The sequence below is a fragment of the Patagioenas fasciata genome, chromosome 1, assembly GCF_037038585.1.
Source record: "Patagioenas fasciata isolate bPatFas1 chromosome 1, bPatFas1.hap1, whole genome shotgun sequence".
Classification (NCBI taxonomy): Eukaryota; Metazoa; Chordata; class Aves; order Columbiformes; family Columbidae; genus Patagioenas; species Patagioenas fasciata.
Window position 1 is genome coordinate 213,471,398 of NC_092520.1, and position 18,390 is coordinate 213,489,787.

Here is an 18,390-nt window from a genome sequence, read left to right on the forward strand (position 1 = left end):
TTCCTACGGAACATGGTGTGGCGAGCTTCCTATTTCCTCAAGGAGGAATTCTAACAAATCAGTAATTTTTAAGATAGTTACGCAGGGTTAAACAAAACCATCCACCCCAGAGGGTTCACAGCACCGGTGCCCTCAAGCAGCCGTCACCCATGGGTGCACAGCACCCCAGTTTAGCTCCACATGCCCCCAATTCGACTGCAGAAGTCAGTCAGGCTGTGGTGATAAAAAAGCCACAAGACAACAAAGATATTTCAAAAGCTGTCATTTTACATCCCCCTGCTGTGACAGCTTGATTGCTCATTATTTCCCAAATGTTTGCAGCAAAATTATATACATTTTTTTTTTCCTACCGCTTTGAAATGGTGCCCTTCTTTTCTTTATTATTGTTAAGGGAGTACATTGCTTCACCATTTCAAACAGCCCCAGACCCTCACCCCAGCAGGTGGCTGAGACTCCAAGTATAAATTATCAATGTCAGGAGTCAGATAAAATGTCACTCCCAGACAAAAAACTGGGATAAGCTGGGCTGACCGGTGACTAAACCAGCTGCCTGGAAGCCAGGGCCACAGAAAACCTTATTCCTGTCACTGAGCAAAGCGCCATCTTGCACAGAGCTCATTTTGGTCTGGGGTGCTGTGGCTGGATAACAATGCCCTGGAGATTATATGTCTGACGGTATTGAGTGTGTGTCAGGATCTGGGACACGCAAATGGAGGGAAAACCTTGCTGTGGAGGAGCGGGGAAGGCGAGAAAAGGTGGATGAGAGCGACTGCAGTGCCTTCAGCCTCAGGTACCGCCTGAGGAGACCGCCTGTGGGGTGGACTACAACTCCCAGCATGCTCTGCGGCTTGGCGGTCCCTATGAGCGAGCCCGGGGCAGAGAACTACAGCTCCCAGCCTGCACCGCTCCGCTTGCCGCATTTTTATTGGCTGTCCGTCGGGCTGGTGCCAAGTCCCTTCCCTTCAGGGGGCGTGGCGTGTCTCCATAACAACAGGAGAGCAAACAAGATGGCGGCGGCTCGTTCCGTGTGGTGGTCGAGTGCGAAGCACTCGTAACGCAGCTCCTCTCGGCGTCTTCCACCCCCGCCTCATGACAGGGGACGAGGAGAAGAGGGGAGAGGGCGGCCTCGGTGAGCCGCTTCCCCCTCCTCATGAGCCCCCGCAGCAGCTCTCCCAGGGGATCGCCGAGGAGCTGCCCCAGGATAGGCTGCAGCTCAGCCTGCCTCACCATGAAGACAAACAGGAGGCCGATGAGGAAGAGGAGTCTCAGCACACAGAGGTTCAGCTCAGTGTCCCCTAACTATTTGGGAAGGGGTGTGCTTGTGAGGAAAGAGGCCTTTTCGCCCTCATTGCTAAGTGGGGGAAAGAAGGGGAAGTCCATGGGGCACCAGGTTCTGATTTCTCCTTTCCTTGAAGAGGGGAAAGGCTGGTTTGGTCTGTTGGAGTGGCTGAGGGACCTGTGGGGTTCAGCTGGAGAACAGGAGCTGAGGGGAGACCTTCTGATCTCTGAACTGCCTGAAAGGAGCTTGGAGCCAGGGGGTTCGGGCTCTGCTCCCCAGGAACAAGCACCAGGAGCAGAGGAAACGGCCTCAAGTTGCGCCAGGGGAGGCTGAGGTTGGATGTGGGAACAATTTCTTCCCCAAAGGGCTGTGGGGCATTGGAACAGGCTGCCCAGGGCAGTGCTGGAGCCACCATCCCTGGAGGGGTTGGACAGACGCAGAGATGAGGTTCTCAGGACATGGGGCAGTGCCAGGGTTGGGTTAATGGTTGGACTTGATGATCTTGAAGGTCTTTTCCAACCAAAACAATGGTTCTATGATTCTTTGAACTCTGATCAGGTTATAGAGCCTGGCAAGAAAAATGGATTTATTCTAAAGGATAAACAATACAGTCTTCTAATTAAAGAAAACCAAGTTCTAAAACCCAATTACCTTCCTTTTAAAGCTTAAACCACACAGACATACCCTATAGACCAATCACCTCACCTGTGCATTGGCCTCTATAGAGATTAAGCAGCTTTGTTTTAATGGCCAGTTTTGGAAAAAAAAAAAAAAAAGGCAAACAACAGCCAACCCCTTTGGGTGCTGACAGGGGACAGGGAGATGAGGTTCTCAGGGACATGTGTTAGTGCCAGGGTTGGGTTAATGATTGGACTCGATCTTGAGAGTCTTTTCCAACCAAAATGATTTTATGAGTCTATGTGCCCACTTGGCATCCTGATGTTCCATAGCAATATGTTTGTGCTTCTTGTACAGCAGCTGACGCAGCATTCCCTGATTGCACTCAATGACCTTAAAGGTCTCTTCCAACCAAAATGATTCTATGATTTCTGCCTTATTTTATGGGTCCCTTCCATCCCCGTGGTGTCAAGGATAGTTCCGAATTGCCTCTCTTTCTCCTTGCGTTATAAAGACTAAGGATAATCTGCTATACGGATGGCAGAACTAAACCCCTTTCCTGTTTATATTCCCGTCTCCGAGATTCAATAAGCACCTGGAACCAAGTCATTTTTTCTCCCTGCTCTATCAGGTTCCAAAGTTTCCGGTGCCACACCGTTATCACCTCATGTTTTTACCTAGTGGAACTACATCTGTAGGCCCCAAATGCTATAACATGTAGATGCTATAATTTAGATGATTACCATTTGAAACATTATTTATCTTGGTCCCTAGATTAGCAATTGTTGTGTGACTTCTCCAAGCTTATAGGAATTTCACAAGCCATTGGCTTATTTTCTCATTAAACCTACGCAGTGGTTCATTAGCGCCATCTGTCAAGTACTCTCTTTGGCAAAGGTTGTTCTCTGAGGAGCTGAACAAATTTAAAGGGCCTCCAATAATGTGCGTATTGGGGTACAACGGTGGGGTTATGTAAGTGCTGATTTGCTGAGATGTTAATATCCATAATCAGTGGGAGTTTCATGGCTCAACATCTCTGGAAACCAGTCCTGTTTAGAGCTGCGCATTTAAACCACAAGGTAAAAAAAAGAATCGCAACAAAAAACTGTTGAACCTTTTAAAATGCGCAGAGCTAATGCGTGACTTGTTTCTGTTTATCTGTTTTGAGGGCTGTATTCATCATTTTTGTTAACGTCTAGTGCCTTAGTAGGGTGATGGAGCACTGAAAGCAGCGTTTGATTGAGGACTTTTATTAAACTCTGTTCCCGGTCGCATCCCAAGCAGCCTCCAGATTCTACCAAGTGTGGAATTTCATTTCATAAATCTCCCCTTAATCCATTCCTCTCCTTGTCCCCCCCCTTCTGCTATTTTATAGGGTCAGTTTGATGGAGTGTTGGATGAAGACACTGTGGCTGAGGGACTCCACAAGCTGGGGCTCTCAGCCCCTGGTATAGAATACGTTTATCTTAACCTGTCGCTTTCAGTAAGTATGGGCCAAGAACATCATTGTAAAGTGCTTCTCACTCGAAGGTTTCCCTTTTTGAGCAGCAAATAGTTGTTCTAGTAAAAAACAAATCAAGAGGCAGAGTTTTGTCTCTACCTGTCAATGCCATTTCTTGTACATGGGACTTTTGACAAGACACAGCATGATTCTCGCTGACAACTGCCATATCTGTACTGGTTTTTTTTCACTTAGTAGTAACAGCAGCAAGATTTTTCTTTACCCAGTCTTTGGGTGTGAAAATGTATCTTCCTGCTTCAGTCAGCTGGAGAAAAAACACCAGAGAACGCTGCGTTCCTTGGCCCTTCAGAAAGTTAAAATGATTGTGTCTTTTTTAAAGATTACTTGTTGCCTCTTTTCCACAGTCTTGTTTTTTCTGACATTTTTCTCACTGCAGCCATCTCTCCTGGTTGTGTTTTAAAGTCTTCTTTTGACATTTTCTCCATTTGTGGCTGGTCTGCGGGTCTAACATCACTTTATATGTCATCCTGTTCTGACACATCCCGCTGGAGGGACCTTGGGTCACCTCTTCAGTGTCTCCTGCTACTCTGCATCTCCTGGGAGAGTGGCTGAGGTTATACAACTAGTTATTAAAGTCTCTTTGCTTTATTTTTCCAGGGTCGTGAGTTAAGTGACATTAGCATTCTCTCCAGATACATTCACCTACAGAAGGTGGAACTTTCATATAATAAAATTAATGGTATGTAGTAAATACACTAGTAAATTCTTGGGTTGTGAAATCATTTAAGATGAGAAATGCACTGTACCATGTAGCTTTAATATTGCAAAACCTGGTCTACATTTTCATGGTGTAAATACTCCAGCTCTACAGAATGAGGCAATGGCAAGATCGTCTCGAGAATGATGTATGGACCATTCAGACAGTGGCACCAGCAGATGCTTATCAGGGGGAACATGGAGATTATTGTCCAGTTTATTATCCAAAGATAAAATGCATGCAAGCATGTTAATACAAGGTTAAGGTTGAGATTTTACATGCGCAGATGTCATAGTATTTAAAGTTATGTCTGGTACAGTTTTCTCAGCCTTGAGCTTTGCTTTGTCAAGGTTTCCCATTAGTGACAAAATGTAAAAAATCATATCCTGGATTTAGAAAGTTAACAAATGGAGACTGGGGTAAATTCCATCATCTTCTACTCCTTCCCTCCTACTCCCCAACTAATTTGTTTAATTGAACATCAAAAGGAATAAGCTGTGATGGACAACCTGTTGCATTATTTCTGTCAAGATTATTTTACTCGAGGTGATGGAGTCCAATGAAAGCAGCACTTTTGTAAGGTGGCACTTCTCCATGCTCATTTTACTAATTGTCTGTGAAGGTGATATTTGAACAGAGCAGGGACTTCTCCGTAGTCATTTAGTCTTCAGTAGTGGCCTAAATACTCTTCTCCACTAATTAATAGCACAGGACACAGCTAGACTGTCATTCTAGAGGTAGCGAGAATGTAAACTGTAATACATACATGCCAATTGTAATTGTAGCACCATATAAATGTAGGAGTAGTTACCCTGTTGTAGTAGAAGGTGTTAACATATCTGATTTTTGCATTTCAAACATCGCTTTCTGAATATGTAACTACAACTTGATTGCTGCTGGACATAATTATCATGTTTTGACATGATGATCTCTGCATTTCCCTATGAATTCACGTACAGGGTTTGACGTTTTGTTTTCTTACTAGATCTTTCTTGTATCAGTCACATGCCTCACTTGCTAGAACTGAATGCTTCCAACAATGAATTGACTACTTATTTCCTTTTTAAACCACCTATAAATCTCAAGGTAAGTTGCAAAAAAATGCATTTTATAGGTTTAAATTCAAAACTGTTTTCTAAATCTAATTTCGACATTAGATTTGGACATGCGCAAAAGTGAATCTTTATGCCTTCCTTATTCTTCTTTCTTACCTCATTCGCTGTTTTAGCAGCTTTTCCAAATGTTTGGGTGTTTTGTGCTGCACATTTCAGTCTTTTATGTTCTTTCACACTGTGAACCCTGGCGTGCCATGGGAAGGTGTGTTGTTCTAGCCAGAATATTTTCCTTGCTTGTCAAATTCATCAGACCTTTAGCGGAATCATTTCCCACCTTTCAAATCATGAATTATTATGAAACACATAGTTAAAGTGTAGCTGTGTGCTGGTCTTCCCTTTGCTGTTGTTTTCTTGCAGCCCACTTTGGGTTACAAAAAGCAGGAGGTTGTTTTGAAACGTGACCTTCATGTATTTGTCTGTCTTCTCTGTTAATTTAATATGTACACATAATTACAGGATCATTAATGATAATGTTGTTAGAAGAAAATATAATTTTGAAAGTTCCCAAAATGTGAATTCTGAGTGTCATATAAAAGAACCTTTCTGTTTGTGTCCCAGTATTAATATTAATGATCTTCTTATTTCTTCCACACCCTTGATCACAAGTTTAATGTAACAGCCGTTTAGTTTCACAAGACAGCTGGAAGTGCTGAAGAAATATAATTAACTTTCTGTCTCCTTTTTCTTCTTTAGGAAGTAGATTTTTCATACAATCAAATACCCAAAATGCGAGATTTGTCAGCATACCAGTCACTTACTAAACTCTTACTGGATTGTATCCTTTATGGAAACCTGAAGGGGAGAAAAGTTGCTTGTTTGCTTCAAATAGATACTTGTTTTCTTTGTATTTTTCCTTTCATGTTCCTTTTACCTTTAGAAGGAAGATTAAACACTGTAATTCTGGTGGTGCAACTGATCTTAATTTACTTAAGCATGGGTGGTGGTGTTAAAGGTGTTGGTGTATATGTGTAAGGTATTAACCTGCTAGAGGAACACAAAAACCCCTCCACTTTGCATCACTTAAAACTGAAAAAGTAACATGTCGCACGGTCTTTGCGTGGCAGAGGTATTAAATAAACCCGGTATTTTTATATAAGAAAGGTTAATAGGGAATCAGCTTGGAACACTAAGCTCCCTGAAATGAAGAAATGTTGTTTAATTGTAGACACAGCTAATTATGCAGAGACTGGGGAAGCTCTGTAGAGGATGGGGCTGTTTAATGACAATGAAGAGGATCTTTAAGCGAGAGAGAACTTCGTGGGGTATGTTGATGTGGTTGTTCTACCCAGGGCAGTTGTGGAGTCACCATCCCTGGAGGGGTTTAAAAGGCATTTAGATGAAGTTCTTAGGGACATGGTTTAGTGCTAGAGTTGGGTTATGGTTGGACTCCATGATCCCGAGGGTCTCTTCCAACCAAAATGATTCTATGATTCTACCCACCTCCACGTTCTCGCTGTGGTACCCGGTTTGTGGGATTAGAAACCCAGTTCTGGGAGAAATCAGATTGATATGAACCTGCAGATTACGTTTCTTTATTGCTTACTTCTCCAAGGCTGTCCACAGGACTCGTAGTCTCCCTAAAGATCCTCCTACGCTTTTCTTAAAGCTCTTCCGGAGTTTCATATTGACACATTGCCTTCCTTAAAATTGCTTCCCGAGGGTTTCTGAACCTTCCCTCTTTGCCTCATAAACCACATCTTGATTTTGCGCTTTCTGAAAAGGAGAAGACAGCAGGCTCTTGCAGTTTTTATTCTCTGTCTCTCGTCCTCGAAGTAGCCCATTACCAAATGATATTAATACAATGTCTTTCATGTAGGAGCAGATAAAGCATTCGCAGGGCGCCCAGGTTACATTATTCACACGTTTTACGAGGCGTGCGGGTGACATGATTCTTGTCAGAAAATGGCATTTAGACACTATCCTTTTGCAATTCTAATTTTCCGTCGCAGAGCAAAGACCATACAGCAAAATGAAGAGGAAAAAAGATCAGAGATGTGCATTGTGGATTCAAATGGGTGTTTTTTTTTTCATTTGTTTTCAATGCAGCAGCGTGCTGTCTTCAGTTTCTCCATTTGTCAATGAAGGTGCCATTGAAATGGGGAGAAAAACTGTTTCATGCATACGGTTGCAACGAGGCCCTCTGAAAAAGACGAAAATGAGTGCAGAATTTAGAAATGCAGAATTTAGAAGTGCAGAATTTAGAACAGCAAAGTGGCACCGTTCCTAACCCATGTCAAGCACTCCTCACCACAGACATGGCAGGCAAAACAAGCTGTTCTTTGTAATTATAAACGAAAATACTGCATTAAATATTGTGCAGTAGCAGAAATGTTTGGCGTGCATTTCTCGTTAACAGTAACTAAGCATTTCTTACCATATTCAAGTGAATTGTGATGCAGATGGTAAGGTCATTGTAACTATTTTTTTGAGAGGTGCACACACAGACGCACCTGACAGGTTTATAAATGAGTTTTCCAAGAGGAAACTGCCCAAACCAGAAAGGGAGACAGCTTGGGCAATAATATCTGAGAAAGCCTTATAGTGAGCACTAAAACTGATTGTATTAGTTTTTAGTGCTGAGCAATTTGCTGCCTCATATTGATGCTTACGACTTAAACAACATTTTTTTCCTCGACTAAACTTTTCAGTTGAAAGACAAGCAGTCCCATTTTGAATGCAAATCAATTAGTATCTGACAAATATCAGTGAATATGGTTTTGTTTTCTTTTTTAAAAGGATAGAGACAGCCTAGTGTAAGATGCTACAAAAAGCTTAATCTATCCTTCTTAGCTCATTTCTCCTCCTTTCCCGTCTAGGCCTGCACATGTAGAACTTACTGCACAATTAATTACTGTAGGAATGCAGTTAGGAAAAAACAGAGTTAGATCACAATTATTAAAGAGTATTCTCTTATCCTTGGCTAAGCTTGCATTTTGTTTGGTTACAATATCATTCTGACTGAGCAAAAAAAAAGTCCTGGTAATTTGTAACTAGTGCCAGCTTGGACACTTAAAATATGAGTGCAATTCTCCTTGCCTAACTTCAATCACAAACAATGAGACACCTGGATCAGAGTTATTTATTATATATTATATATAATATAAAGTTATAGAATAAATTGTTTTGTTCCCATGCAGTGGGAAGGTAAAGATTCAGGTACCTCTGCAGTTCATCCCATTACAAGAGGGCAATCTGAGATAGTTTGTTGTCTAAGGAAACACACTTTGTTTAAGGAATTTGGGTAGTTATGTTAATTCTGAAGTCTGCCGAGAGGAATCCTGACTACTTTTACAGCTGCTTTTGAGTTTAATGTTAATTTAAAATACACTTTCCCCTTCCAGCACAGATGGCCAGTGTCAAACAGGTGGAGTTTAGAGTGAAATAGCCCTGTATGGTACTATATCTCATACTACTTGGATAATTTGCATATAATTCTTGGATGTCAAGGTCAGTTTGGAACCATGTTAAGTACTCTGTAAATGTAAAAAGATTGTGCCTTTCTCTGATGACTCGTATTCTAAGCTGACCTAATGACTGGTGCCTGGTTAAAGGCATAAAGACCCCTGTGTTTTAGCCTCTGATGAGCAGAATAGAGATGGCAGCACTAGATTTGCAAGATACTGGTAAAATAGTACCTTCCTCATGTTCTTATTCCCTCATTTTCACTCCTTTCTTGATTCGCCACCTGCCCCAGTTACACAACTTGAGAGTCACAGAAACTTTCTGTATTAAAAGCTCCTCCAAAAAAGCGGGGAGGATATTTCTAGCTGGATCAGTATCGTTTATCCTGCAGCCCCACAAAAAGCTGTTTCAGTCAAATAAGGCAGTAAGATTCAGAAAAGGGTGGATGTGAGCAGCTGGGATTTTAAACTCAGCATAAAGCATTTGATATCCAGCTCCCCTTAGCATAAAATTCACCCCCATTGGCTAATTTAGCTGCTAATTATTGTGAACGTTTCGTCTTCAGTTCTTGTCCTTAAATGCAAAAACCTCTGTATAGTTAATAACATCGAGGAGATAAGAGGACTGGAGAAGTGTCACAGTCTGACTCACCTCAGTTTGTCACACAACAGGCTCATTGCAATCGCTGGCCTCGAGAATTTACCTATCAAAATACTCAATCTGGTAAGAAAGAAGTCATTCTAGTTGTTTTCCTGTCTTATGTTTTATCAGTATATTATTGCCTTAATAAATGTGAAGGTAATAACACATTTTCAGAGATATGTGTAATACCGGATGCATTTTTAAATTAGTACGGGGTTATAGAATAATACAGATTAGAAGGGAGGTGTGAAATCATCTAATCCAGCTTCCTGCTCAAAGCAGAACCATCTCCAGCACCTTGGTTTGCATTTCTTCCAAGATATTTTGCATTTGTTCTGGGTAGGTTTTGTTGTTTTTTAGGTGATATGTAAGAAGTTGCAGACTGTGCAAGTCCTACAGTACAAACAATGAGGGGTTTTGTTTTGTTTGTTTGTTTTGTTGGGTTTTGGGGTGGGTTTTTTTGGTTATTTTAAGTACCTTTCCTCATAATTTCCTCAAATTTTTAAACTGAGATTGGACATGATCTGGTCAATGGACTGAAGTTGGACCAAGGGTTGAACTTGATGATCTCTGAGGTCTTTTCGAACCCGGTTGATTCTGTGATTCTGTGACAAAGTTGTGCTCATGATAGCACTGAGCTAGGACAGGACAGGGAAAAGCAAGGACTAAGGAGCCTGCACTCATCTGAGAACACAAGTCTAGTATGCAGATCTGATATTTTATTAAAATGTATTTTATTTGTTTTGTCTAATTTTTAAGGATTTTTCCAATGAGATTGGGAGCTTTATGTTGCCAGCTTGGCATCAAGCTATCTAGGGTATAATTGATTAAATATAACATTCCTAGCTTGTATTTTTAGATGCTTTAGCGGGATTTCTCTTATATGGCTTCTGATTTCTGCAGTGCAGGGAACTGTGCGTGAGCTGCTTGTTCTCTGCTGCCTTAAAATTCAGTGGAGAGAAAGGGACATGTGAAATATTTCATTATTCTGATCCAGCTGCTGACATCTCACAGAATCCCACAATGTCAGGGGTTGAAGGGCCCTGGAAAGCTCATCCAGTGCAATCCCCCCATGGAGCAGGAACACCCAGCTGAGGTTCCACAGGAAGGTGTCCAGGCGGGTTTGAATGTCTGCAGAGAAGGAGACTCCACAACCCCCCTGGGCAGCCTGGGCCAGGCTCTGACACCCTCACCAGAAAGAAGTTTTTTCTCAAATTTAAGTGGAACCTCTTGCCCCTTTTCCTATCATTGGTTGTCACCAAGAAGAGCCTGGCTCCATCCTCCTGACACTCACCCTTTCTATATCTGTAAACATGAATGAGGTCACCCCTCAGTCTCCTCCAGCTCCAGAGCCCCAGCTCCCTCAGCCTTTCCTCACACGGGAGATGCTCCACTCCCTTCAGCATCTTTGTTGCCCTGCGCTGGACTCTCTCCAGCAGTTCCCTGTCCTTCTGGAGCTGAGGGGCCACAACTGGACACAATATTCCAGGTGTGGTCTCCCCAGGGCAGAGCAGAGGGGCAGGAGAACCTCTCTGACCTACTGACCACCCCCTTCTAACCCACCCCAGGTACCATTGGCCTTCCTGGCCACAAGGGCCCAGTGCTGGCTCATGGTCACCCTGCTGTCCCCAGGATCCCCAGGTCCCTTTCAGGATGCATCAGGCCTTGGAAGTGCTTGTTTCTCTCTGTTGGGTATGAAGATAACCAAGGACAACTAATCCAGATATAGACTCTTTCTGCCAATGCCTACACTGTTCTTCTTTTACAGGTCTTGAGAAGGCATTTATGCTATAAATACAACAGGCTACTTCTTAATAGGCTTTTAATTTATAATGATAATTTTAAAAGTATTTAATGGGATATTGAAACAAGGACCAAAAAGCTATACATAGAAATACTCTCATATTTGCCACATTAGTTTTAAGCACCTATATAAATATTTTAGGTAAAGCAAGTGAATCCCGTATCAAGAATAGAAATATTATTTTCTGATCCTTTTAAAATTTTAAAGATTTTTCTTTTGTTCTGTAGGAATCGATACAGAAAAGAGTAACTGGGGTCTGTACCCATCGAGGCCTGATTGGCCCTTGTACTTATTACTACTTGGATATTCAGGAAAGGTATTCACATTTAAAAGTGGACCAGTAGTATGTTTTGAATAATACATTGTAACAGTGTTCAGTAATGTATTTTTAATATATTTCAGAGGTATAATGCCTTTGGTAGCTTCCATTTATGCCCTTAGTGGTAGTAAAACTGGATTTTGTCTCACTTTTAGTGGATAAGATTAACTCGGATTGGCAAAATCATGTCTGAAAGTTCTGAAATGAGCAATAGGATTATGACAATCTAAGCTGACAGGAGGATTTTTTTTCTCTAAATGCTTTTTTCAGGGAGAACTACAGTAAGTTACTAAACCGTTGTGTGCCCTGATTTCCTCATCTGTTAAAAGGTCTAACGGTAATTCTGATCAGAGAATCACAGAATCAACTGGGTTGGAAAAGACCTCAGAGATCATCCAGTCCAACCCTTGGTCCAACTCCAGTCCATTGACCAGATCATGGCACTAAGTGCCATGGCCAATCTCAGTTTCAAAACCTCCAGGGCCGGTGAGTCCAGCACCTCCCTGGGCAGCCATTCCAATGCTGACCACTCTCTCTGCACAGAATTGCTTTCTCATCTCCAGCCTCAATTTCCCCTGGCAGAGTTGAAGCCCATGCCCCCTTGTCCTATTGCTGAGTGCCTGGGAGAAGAGCCCAATCCCCCCTGGCTAGAACTGCCCTTCAGGTCGTTCTAGAGAGTGCTGAGCTCACCTCTAAGCCTCCTCTGCTCCAGACTGAACAAGCCCAGCTCCCTCAGCCTCTCCCCATAGGGCTTGTGTTCAAGTCCCTTCCCCAGTCTTGTTGCTCTTCTCTGGACCCGCTCCAGCACTTCAATCTCTTTCCTGAGCTGAGGGGCCCAGAACTGAACACAACACTCCAGGTGTGGCCTCCCCAATGCAGAGTATAGGGGAAGGATCACTGCCCTTGTCCTGCTGACCATGCTCTGTTAGTAATGGTAATCTACTCCGTAAAGTGTTTTGGAGGTTGCATGGACAGCTAAACCTTATTAATATGAACATGTTCTTCAGTCGTGGTTCTTACATGCTGATATGATTATTTATACAACTGCTTGTCTTTTTTAATTAGTGAAGTAGGTAGTCACGTGGAAATTATGTAAACAGACAGATTTTTAGCACAGCATTTTTTTTTACTAATTAGAATAAGATGTAGTTCTTTGTTTCGTGGGAGTACTCATCTCCTCTCTTCCCATTGATTCAGCTTTATTTCCCATTTTCCCTTGAACTTTTTAGGTTGGAAGCGTAGCAAGGTCTGAAGTTTGGAAGAAAGGCTTCAAAAACTGTAAATACTGCTTCACTATCCCCAAAAGCCTTTATTCTGATTATGTTTGGAAAAATTATAAAAATGTAGCTCTAATGAACTGGACTCTCAGGAAATTTATGCTTTGGGAAAAAAGGATCTTCACACAAACGCCTTTTATTCACAGAGTTTTGTGTGCACCTCTTGCATAGCATTTTGCAACCAGAGCTCTGAGCTGTTTCCTAATAAACAGAGGTCTAACGAAGAACAGGAAGAGAATAAAGAGCCTCCATGCTATTAATAACCTAATCAAACATTTAAAAGTCAGGAAAAATGTCAAGGACAGACAACTGGATTAACATGGGAGTCAGCTGGCTTATTTATTTCAACAGTTCCTAAATATTTATTAATAGAGTATGAGGCTTCTCAGCTTTCAGCACAAGGTGATGCTGGTGGAAAAATATCACTTGCAAGGTTATAGAGAAAGCATCATGTTGAGAGGCCATCTGGGTACGTGTGGCCACCGGGGCAAAGATGAGTAAAAATCTAGTGTAATATGTTCTACCTATTTGGAGTTTGTAGCAGAAACAAGGATGTGATTTGTGAGGCCCTGAGAAATGAAACCATCTGGTGTCCAGTGATAAATGTGGTTCTTCTGTCTCATACCTTGTTTGGAAGGAATGTAAAACAATGATAGTTGGTTGTGAATTCTCTAAAGCTCAGTCTTTTCTTGTGTTAGAGTCTAGAAAACTTGCAGTAAGGTGTCTTGGTTTGGTTTTTTAACATTCCTTTGCGTGCTGTCACTGACAGTAAATAGAATCTGTCTTCATTTATTATGCATTAAGATGAATTTGTGTATCCTAGAGATATTTTTATAGGCTCCCTGTAGTCCAAAAAAGACTACAGTTCTACCTTAATATTTTCATTATTTATTCTGTAATCATAAGTGTAAATGTAACCGTGATTGCAGAGGGCAATTCTATGTATTTATGTATATGCTATAATTTTATGTGCACATCTATTTTCTGAATTTTGAGTGCAAAAGTATCCTTTAGCCAGTATCAGCTTTAAAAGAATGTTAGAGATGGTTTTGTTGCTGTTGGCTCTCGCTGCTATTCAAGGTGAGTTGAAGACAAATTAATCAGAAGGTTGTTGATTCGTTTTTCCTTGAGCAGTGCGGAAAGCTGCAATATTTCACCTAAGATGAAGATGGGGCTAATGCATAATCCTATTTGTAATAGGATTTTCAATAATGAAGTGTACTCTGTTCTTCTTCAGGAAGGTTGTTTTTCGTCTATAGAACTTTATCAACAGTTTATACGCTTTCATTTCTTCTTAGAGCTTTAACCAGATTGAGAAGATAAGTGGATTGGACAGCTTGAAAACTCTACAGAAACTGGACCTATCTAGCAATAAAATAACTAGTCTGGAAGGCTTGGAGGAGCACGATCTACTAGAGATGATCAACCTAGAGGATAACCAGGTAGTGTAGTTAAATACTCATCTCAGCTTTTTCTCAGAATGCATACTATTTTTTTGACCTAAAATTCAAGCCCTTTAAGGCTTAATCAAAAAAATCTTACAACACTGCAAGAAATGAATATTAGAAAATATGACATCTTTTCCTTAGGTATTTCACTCCAATGGCATTTCACATGTTGATTGATACTCTACTCCTCAGGCCTAATTTAATATCTCTAGGTGGGTTTATCTTTCTATCGGTATCACTTCTATAGTATTTAGTGCTCACGTATCTAAAGAACTAACAGTGCTCCCTTGAGTGGATAAGCCAGGGATGAGTTTGCAGCTTTTTCAGCTTGATTATTCTTGAGGATCTTTACTTACATCACGGCTTTTCTCCTGCCAGGCCTCAGGAGGCTTTGCTAATACCTCTCAGCCCAATTTTATGACCATAGATTTTACTGAGCTCTTAGCTGGAAGCTTCTTGTAAGGCAGAACGGCGTGTACTCTATAATAAAGCGGCTTTTGTTATGCAGCAGAATTTTCACTGGAAGTACAATGATATAATCCAACTCATTTGTATTTGAATTTTAAAACTCGACGCATATATACATAATACTTTTGATATTGAGTTTCCAGGGACCTTAACTGAAAAGACCATCAATTCACGAATCATTTTGACATCAAAGACAGATCTGCGTGTGAAAAAGAAATCGAAGAAAGTAAGAAATAAAAATATAAACCGGGAGCTGAACATTTTTTCTGTCATTTTTCCCCATTTGCAAGATACATTGACAGGATTTAATTCAAGACACCCTGAGTTATTTTTCTCACGCTATGTTCAGGTTGACATTTAAAGGTACATCAATTGCACAAGACAGGAAACTGATGGTATGGCTGCTATTAGCATTAATAACACCACTTCCATTGCCTCAGATAGTTTCCACTGTTCTTTACGGCACGCAAAAGCTATTAATTTTACCTCATCAAATTTTATCTCTTTTAATGATGTTATTGGAACTGTTTAATGAGTCGCCATTTTTTGAACATTTCCTTCTGGAGAATAATTTAAAGAGAATTTTAATTAATTGACACAGAAAGATCTGAGTTACATGAGCTCACTGCCACCCAGAATGAGCTTAAATGATTGATTTGTTAAAAAATGGGCACGATAGGTTTGTCTGCAAACTCTGATGTTCAATGATTTTCGAATGTTGACAATTGGCATTCTGTGATTTATGCAGGAAATCCACCCAAATGACATTTAACGTGACCAAAACTGTTGTGGTGGCCTTCTTGTTGTCTCAAAATTAGTGTTTGTGGTTGGGGTTTAGACACTTTCATAAGCCAAGTACAAGGTAGGGATGGAATCTGAAGTTTTCTAGGTTCAGTCTTTCAACAGTGAAGGAAAACCAGGTTTCCTTACAGAGAAATTCATCCCAACCTACTATAGATCAGATGAGCTCTGGAACTGCCTCTCTTCAGTAGTTTTAAAGTGAAGTTAAGCGCCTGACTTGGTCTAACTCAACAGATGGTGAAAATGAGGCGATGTGAATCCATTTGCCCCATTTTGTTTTCATTGAGAGCTTTACAACTTGACAACTCACCCAATTTGATTAACCCCACACAACTTCTGATGCTTATTCGATGTGCTCAAATACAGCCAGCCCAGGTTTCCCGTGTGGACAGACCAGGCCTGAAGTGGAATTCATCACACGCAGCCAAGGACAACTCTGCTGATGCTTTTCAGTCAAGTGCTGCAAGTTAGAAAGGTTGAACTCAAGCTCCAGTGAAAAGAAACTCTCCTTAAAAAAGGAATTATTATTATTATTTTTTTTTGCTAGTGAACTGAAGCGCAAAAAGAACCACAGAATTGCCTCACTTAAGCACATCAGCCGCATAAAAGCTAAATGGGTTAGGGCTTGACATTTGAAAGAACTGGAAAAATGCAGGTGGTTTGAAATTGCCATCTGTATTATACTGCTGCTCTAGCTAACATCCAACTTGTCTGCCTTTTATGACTAAAGTGCCTTATTGAATGCTGTTAACATGGATACCCATTTTGTGAGTATAATGACTTTTTTTTTTTTATGTCCAGACTTTAAGAGCATGGATTAAAATATTTTCGTAGTTATCATGGGTTCTGTTGCTGCTGATTTATGCTCTGTTTCTGTCACTAATTAGATTGCTGAGCTGCGTGAACTTGACTATATTGAAGATCTGCCTCTCCTCAGACTTTTAAATCTTTTAAAAAATCCTATACAGGTAAGAAAGACCTAAAGAGGAAGCCAAAAATAAGAACCCAGAACTAGTGGTTTGGATCACATCTCAATCCATTTAGGCTCAGTTTCTGTCTCTGAGAGTGGCCAGGTCATTTCAGAGAACAAGAAATAACGAGTGATGGTTTCCCTGGGATATTTATGTACTGGGAACTTTATCTGAACCAAAGCTGCGTATGAATCATTATGTTTAATATCCATGTAGTAAATCCATTAATTTTATTAATTCCATTCGTAAATACATTTATGCATTTGTTCTCACAACATCCCATGATTTTTGTTTGGGAAAAGATCCCCTTTTCATTTGCTTTGAAGGCCTGTACTTAATTGTTCCTGGGAAAAGCTTAAGGAACTTTAAAATAGCCCTTTTAAAACCATGTGTCTCTGGAATCTGTATCTTCTTTTCTTCTTTAGGATTTAATCAGTTCTCATCTATGGCTCCCATAATATTCCCAATTAATGAATTAAACATCCATTTTATCAACAACAATGACATTAGCAAAATATCACAAATTCTGACTTTGACTCTGCATTTGTAATTTGTCCTGAGGGATCAAAGACTATTCTATCCTGACTCTTGTGATTTCTGAGTTACGTGGGAATTTTACAGTGATTTCCAGTGTCAGAAAGAATAAAAATATAAAGGGTTTAACAACTTCTTGTAATTGCCAGTTTTGTATTGACTTTTGTGAGAATGGCCTGTCCTGGCACACAATGAAATTAGCATGAAAAAATACCCAAAATAGGCTGTCCCTGCTCCTCCAGAATCTGAGAACCTTTTTCTTTTTAGATGTCCTTCCCCTAAGCAAAGTCTGATCCTGTTCCTTTCAATTACTGTTTTAATAACTTATACATTAAGCAATCATCTTAAGGCAGCCGCCTGAATTTCAGTTGTTTTAAAAGGACCTTACCGCTTTTAGAACTAAAAAGCTTTATGAACTTGTCGGTGCCGGCTTTCTCCTTGGATTTTTAATTCTTCTTTTTGATTGTCTCCAACTTAAAAGCCTATATGATGACAAATTTATAATGCAAAGTCTCTTTTAAAGTTCATATAGTGTTGCAATGTATTAAGGCAAATTTAATTTCAACCGATCAAAATTAAATATTTGATAGATTGAGTGAAGTACTTAAAGTGGAAACTTTGTCCTTCAGGAGCAAACAGATTATTGGCTCTTCGTGATCTTCAAGTTGCTCCAACTAACAGAACTGGATCTCAAGAAGATTTCAGTGGAAGAAAAAGTAGGTAAACATCATATAATATAAATATCATATAGTGTAAATACTGTGCATGCACATGTAGGTTTGTAGTCACCTGGGTGTGACAAATCTCCCATGTTCCAGCCCCCAAGAGAGGCTACAAATTCAGATGCTTTTGCTTTTAAATCCGAGCAGTTTTGTTATGTAAAAACACAAAGCTTATCTAAAGGCTTTGTTCAGTGAAGACATTTCCTTAGCAGCCATTGTGAATCTCAACAGGCAACTACATTTGTGAAATACTCTGGAGTGATAACCACTGTGCTACTTCTACAATAATTCTCAAATTGGGTTATTTTAGTGTTGCGTTCAGCAAAGTGAACTCTGAAAGTTATCATTGTTTCCTAACCTATTTCATGCAGCTTTCACTGTAAAATCTTCCCCCAAAAAACCCCAAACCTGCTCAAACTTGTGCCACTTTTACTATAGTTTTGTTGCTGTGTGTAGTATTATATTTGGGCCCAAGCCATGCTAGAACTGTTAGAATTAACAGCTACCAATTGGGATTGGATTTCAGGGAATTATCCTTTAAAAATGATCCTTGCAGGAAATGCATCATTCCTAACTTTAGCCACGTAAATATTAGTGTTCTTGTTTAGTGCCAGCTGCTCTATATCATGAACACAAAGAAGGGGATGATACCAAAAAGTAGTTTACCCCGTGTACTCGAGGTGTTGATCTTAGTCTTTGTCTTAGGTGGGTATCTGTTTTCCTTTCAATAACATTTTGAATATATTAAAGTAACTTTTCCTTCTCTATGGA

At 40.5% G+C, this 18,390-nt stretch overlaps 1 protein-coding gene across 3 annotated transcripts in view; it reads left to right on the forward strand.

Annotated features, from left to right (window-relative positions):
• Positions 1–1,002: 1,002 nt before the first annotated feature.
• Positions 1,003–18,390, forward strand: part of LRGUK (leucine rich repeats and guanylate kinase domain containing) — a 64,742-nt gene continuing 47,354 nt past the window's right edge. For all 3 annotated transcript variants that reach the window (XR_011737097.1, XR_011737098.1, XM_071803546.1), the window contains exons 1-9: positions 1,003–1,278; positions 3,273–3,380; positions 4,017–4,098; positions 5,102–5,202; positions 5,925–6,006; positions 9,232–9,356; positions 13,974–14,117; positions 16,280–16,360; positions 17,527–17,613. Coding sequence is in view for 1 of the 3 variants with exons in the window: in XM_071803546.1 (XP_071659647.1) it covers positions 1,090–1,278; positions 3,273–3,380; positions 4,017–4,098; positions 5,102–5,202; positions 5,925–6,006; positions 9,232–9,356; positions 13,974–14,117; positions 16,280–16,360; positions 17,527–17,613 (999 nt within the window). In the remaining 2 variants the exon portion in view is untranslated. The remainder of the gene's footprint in view (positions 1,279–3,272; positions 3,381–4,016; positions 4,099–5,101; positions 5,203–5,924; positions 6,007–9,231; positions 9,357–13,973; positions 14,118–16,279; positions 16,361–17,526; positions 17,614–18,390) is intronic.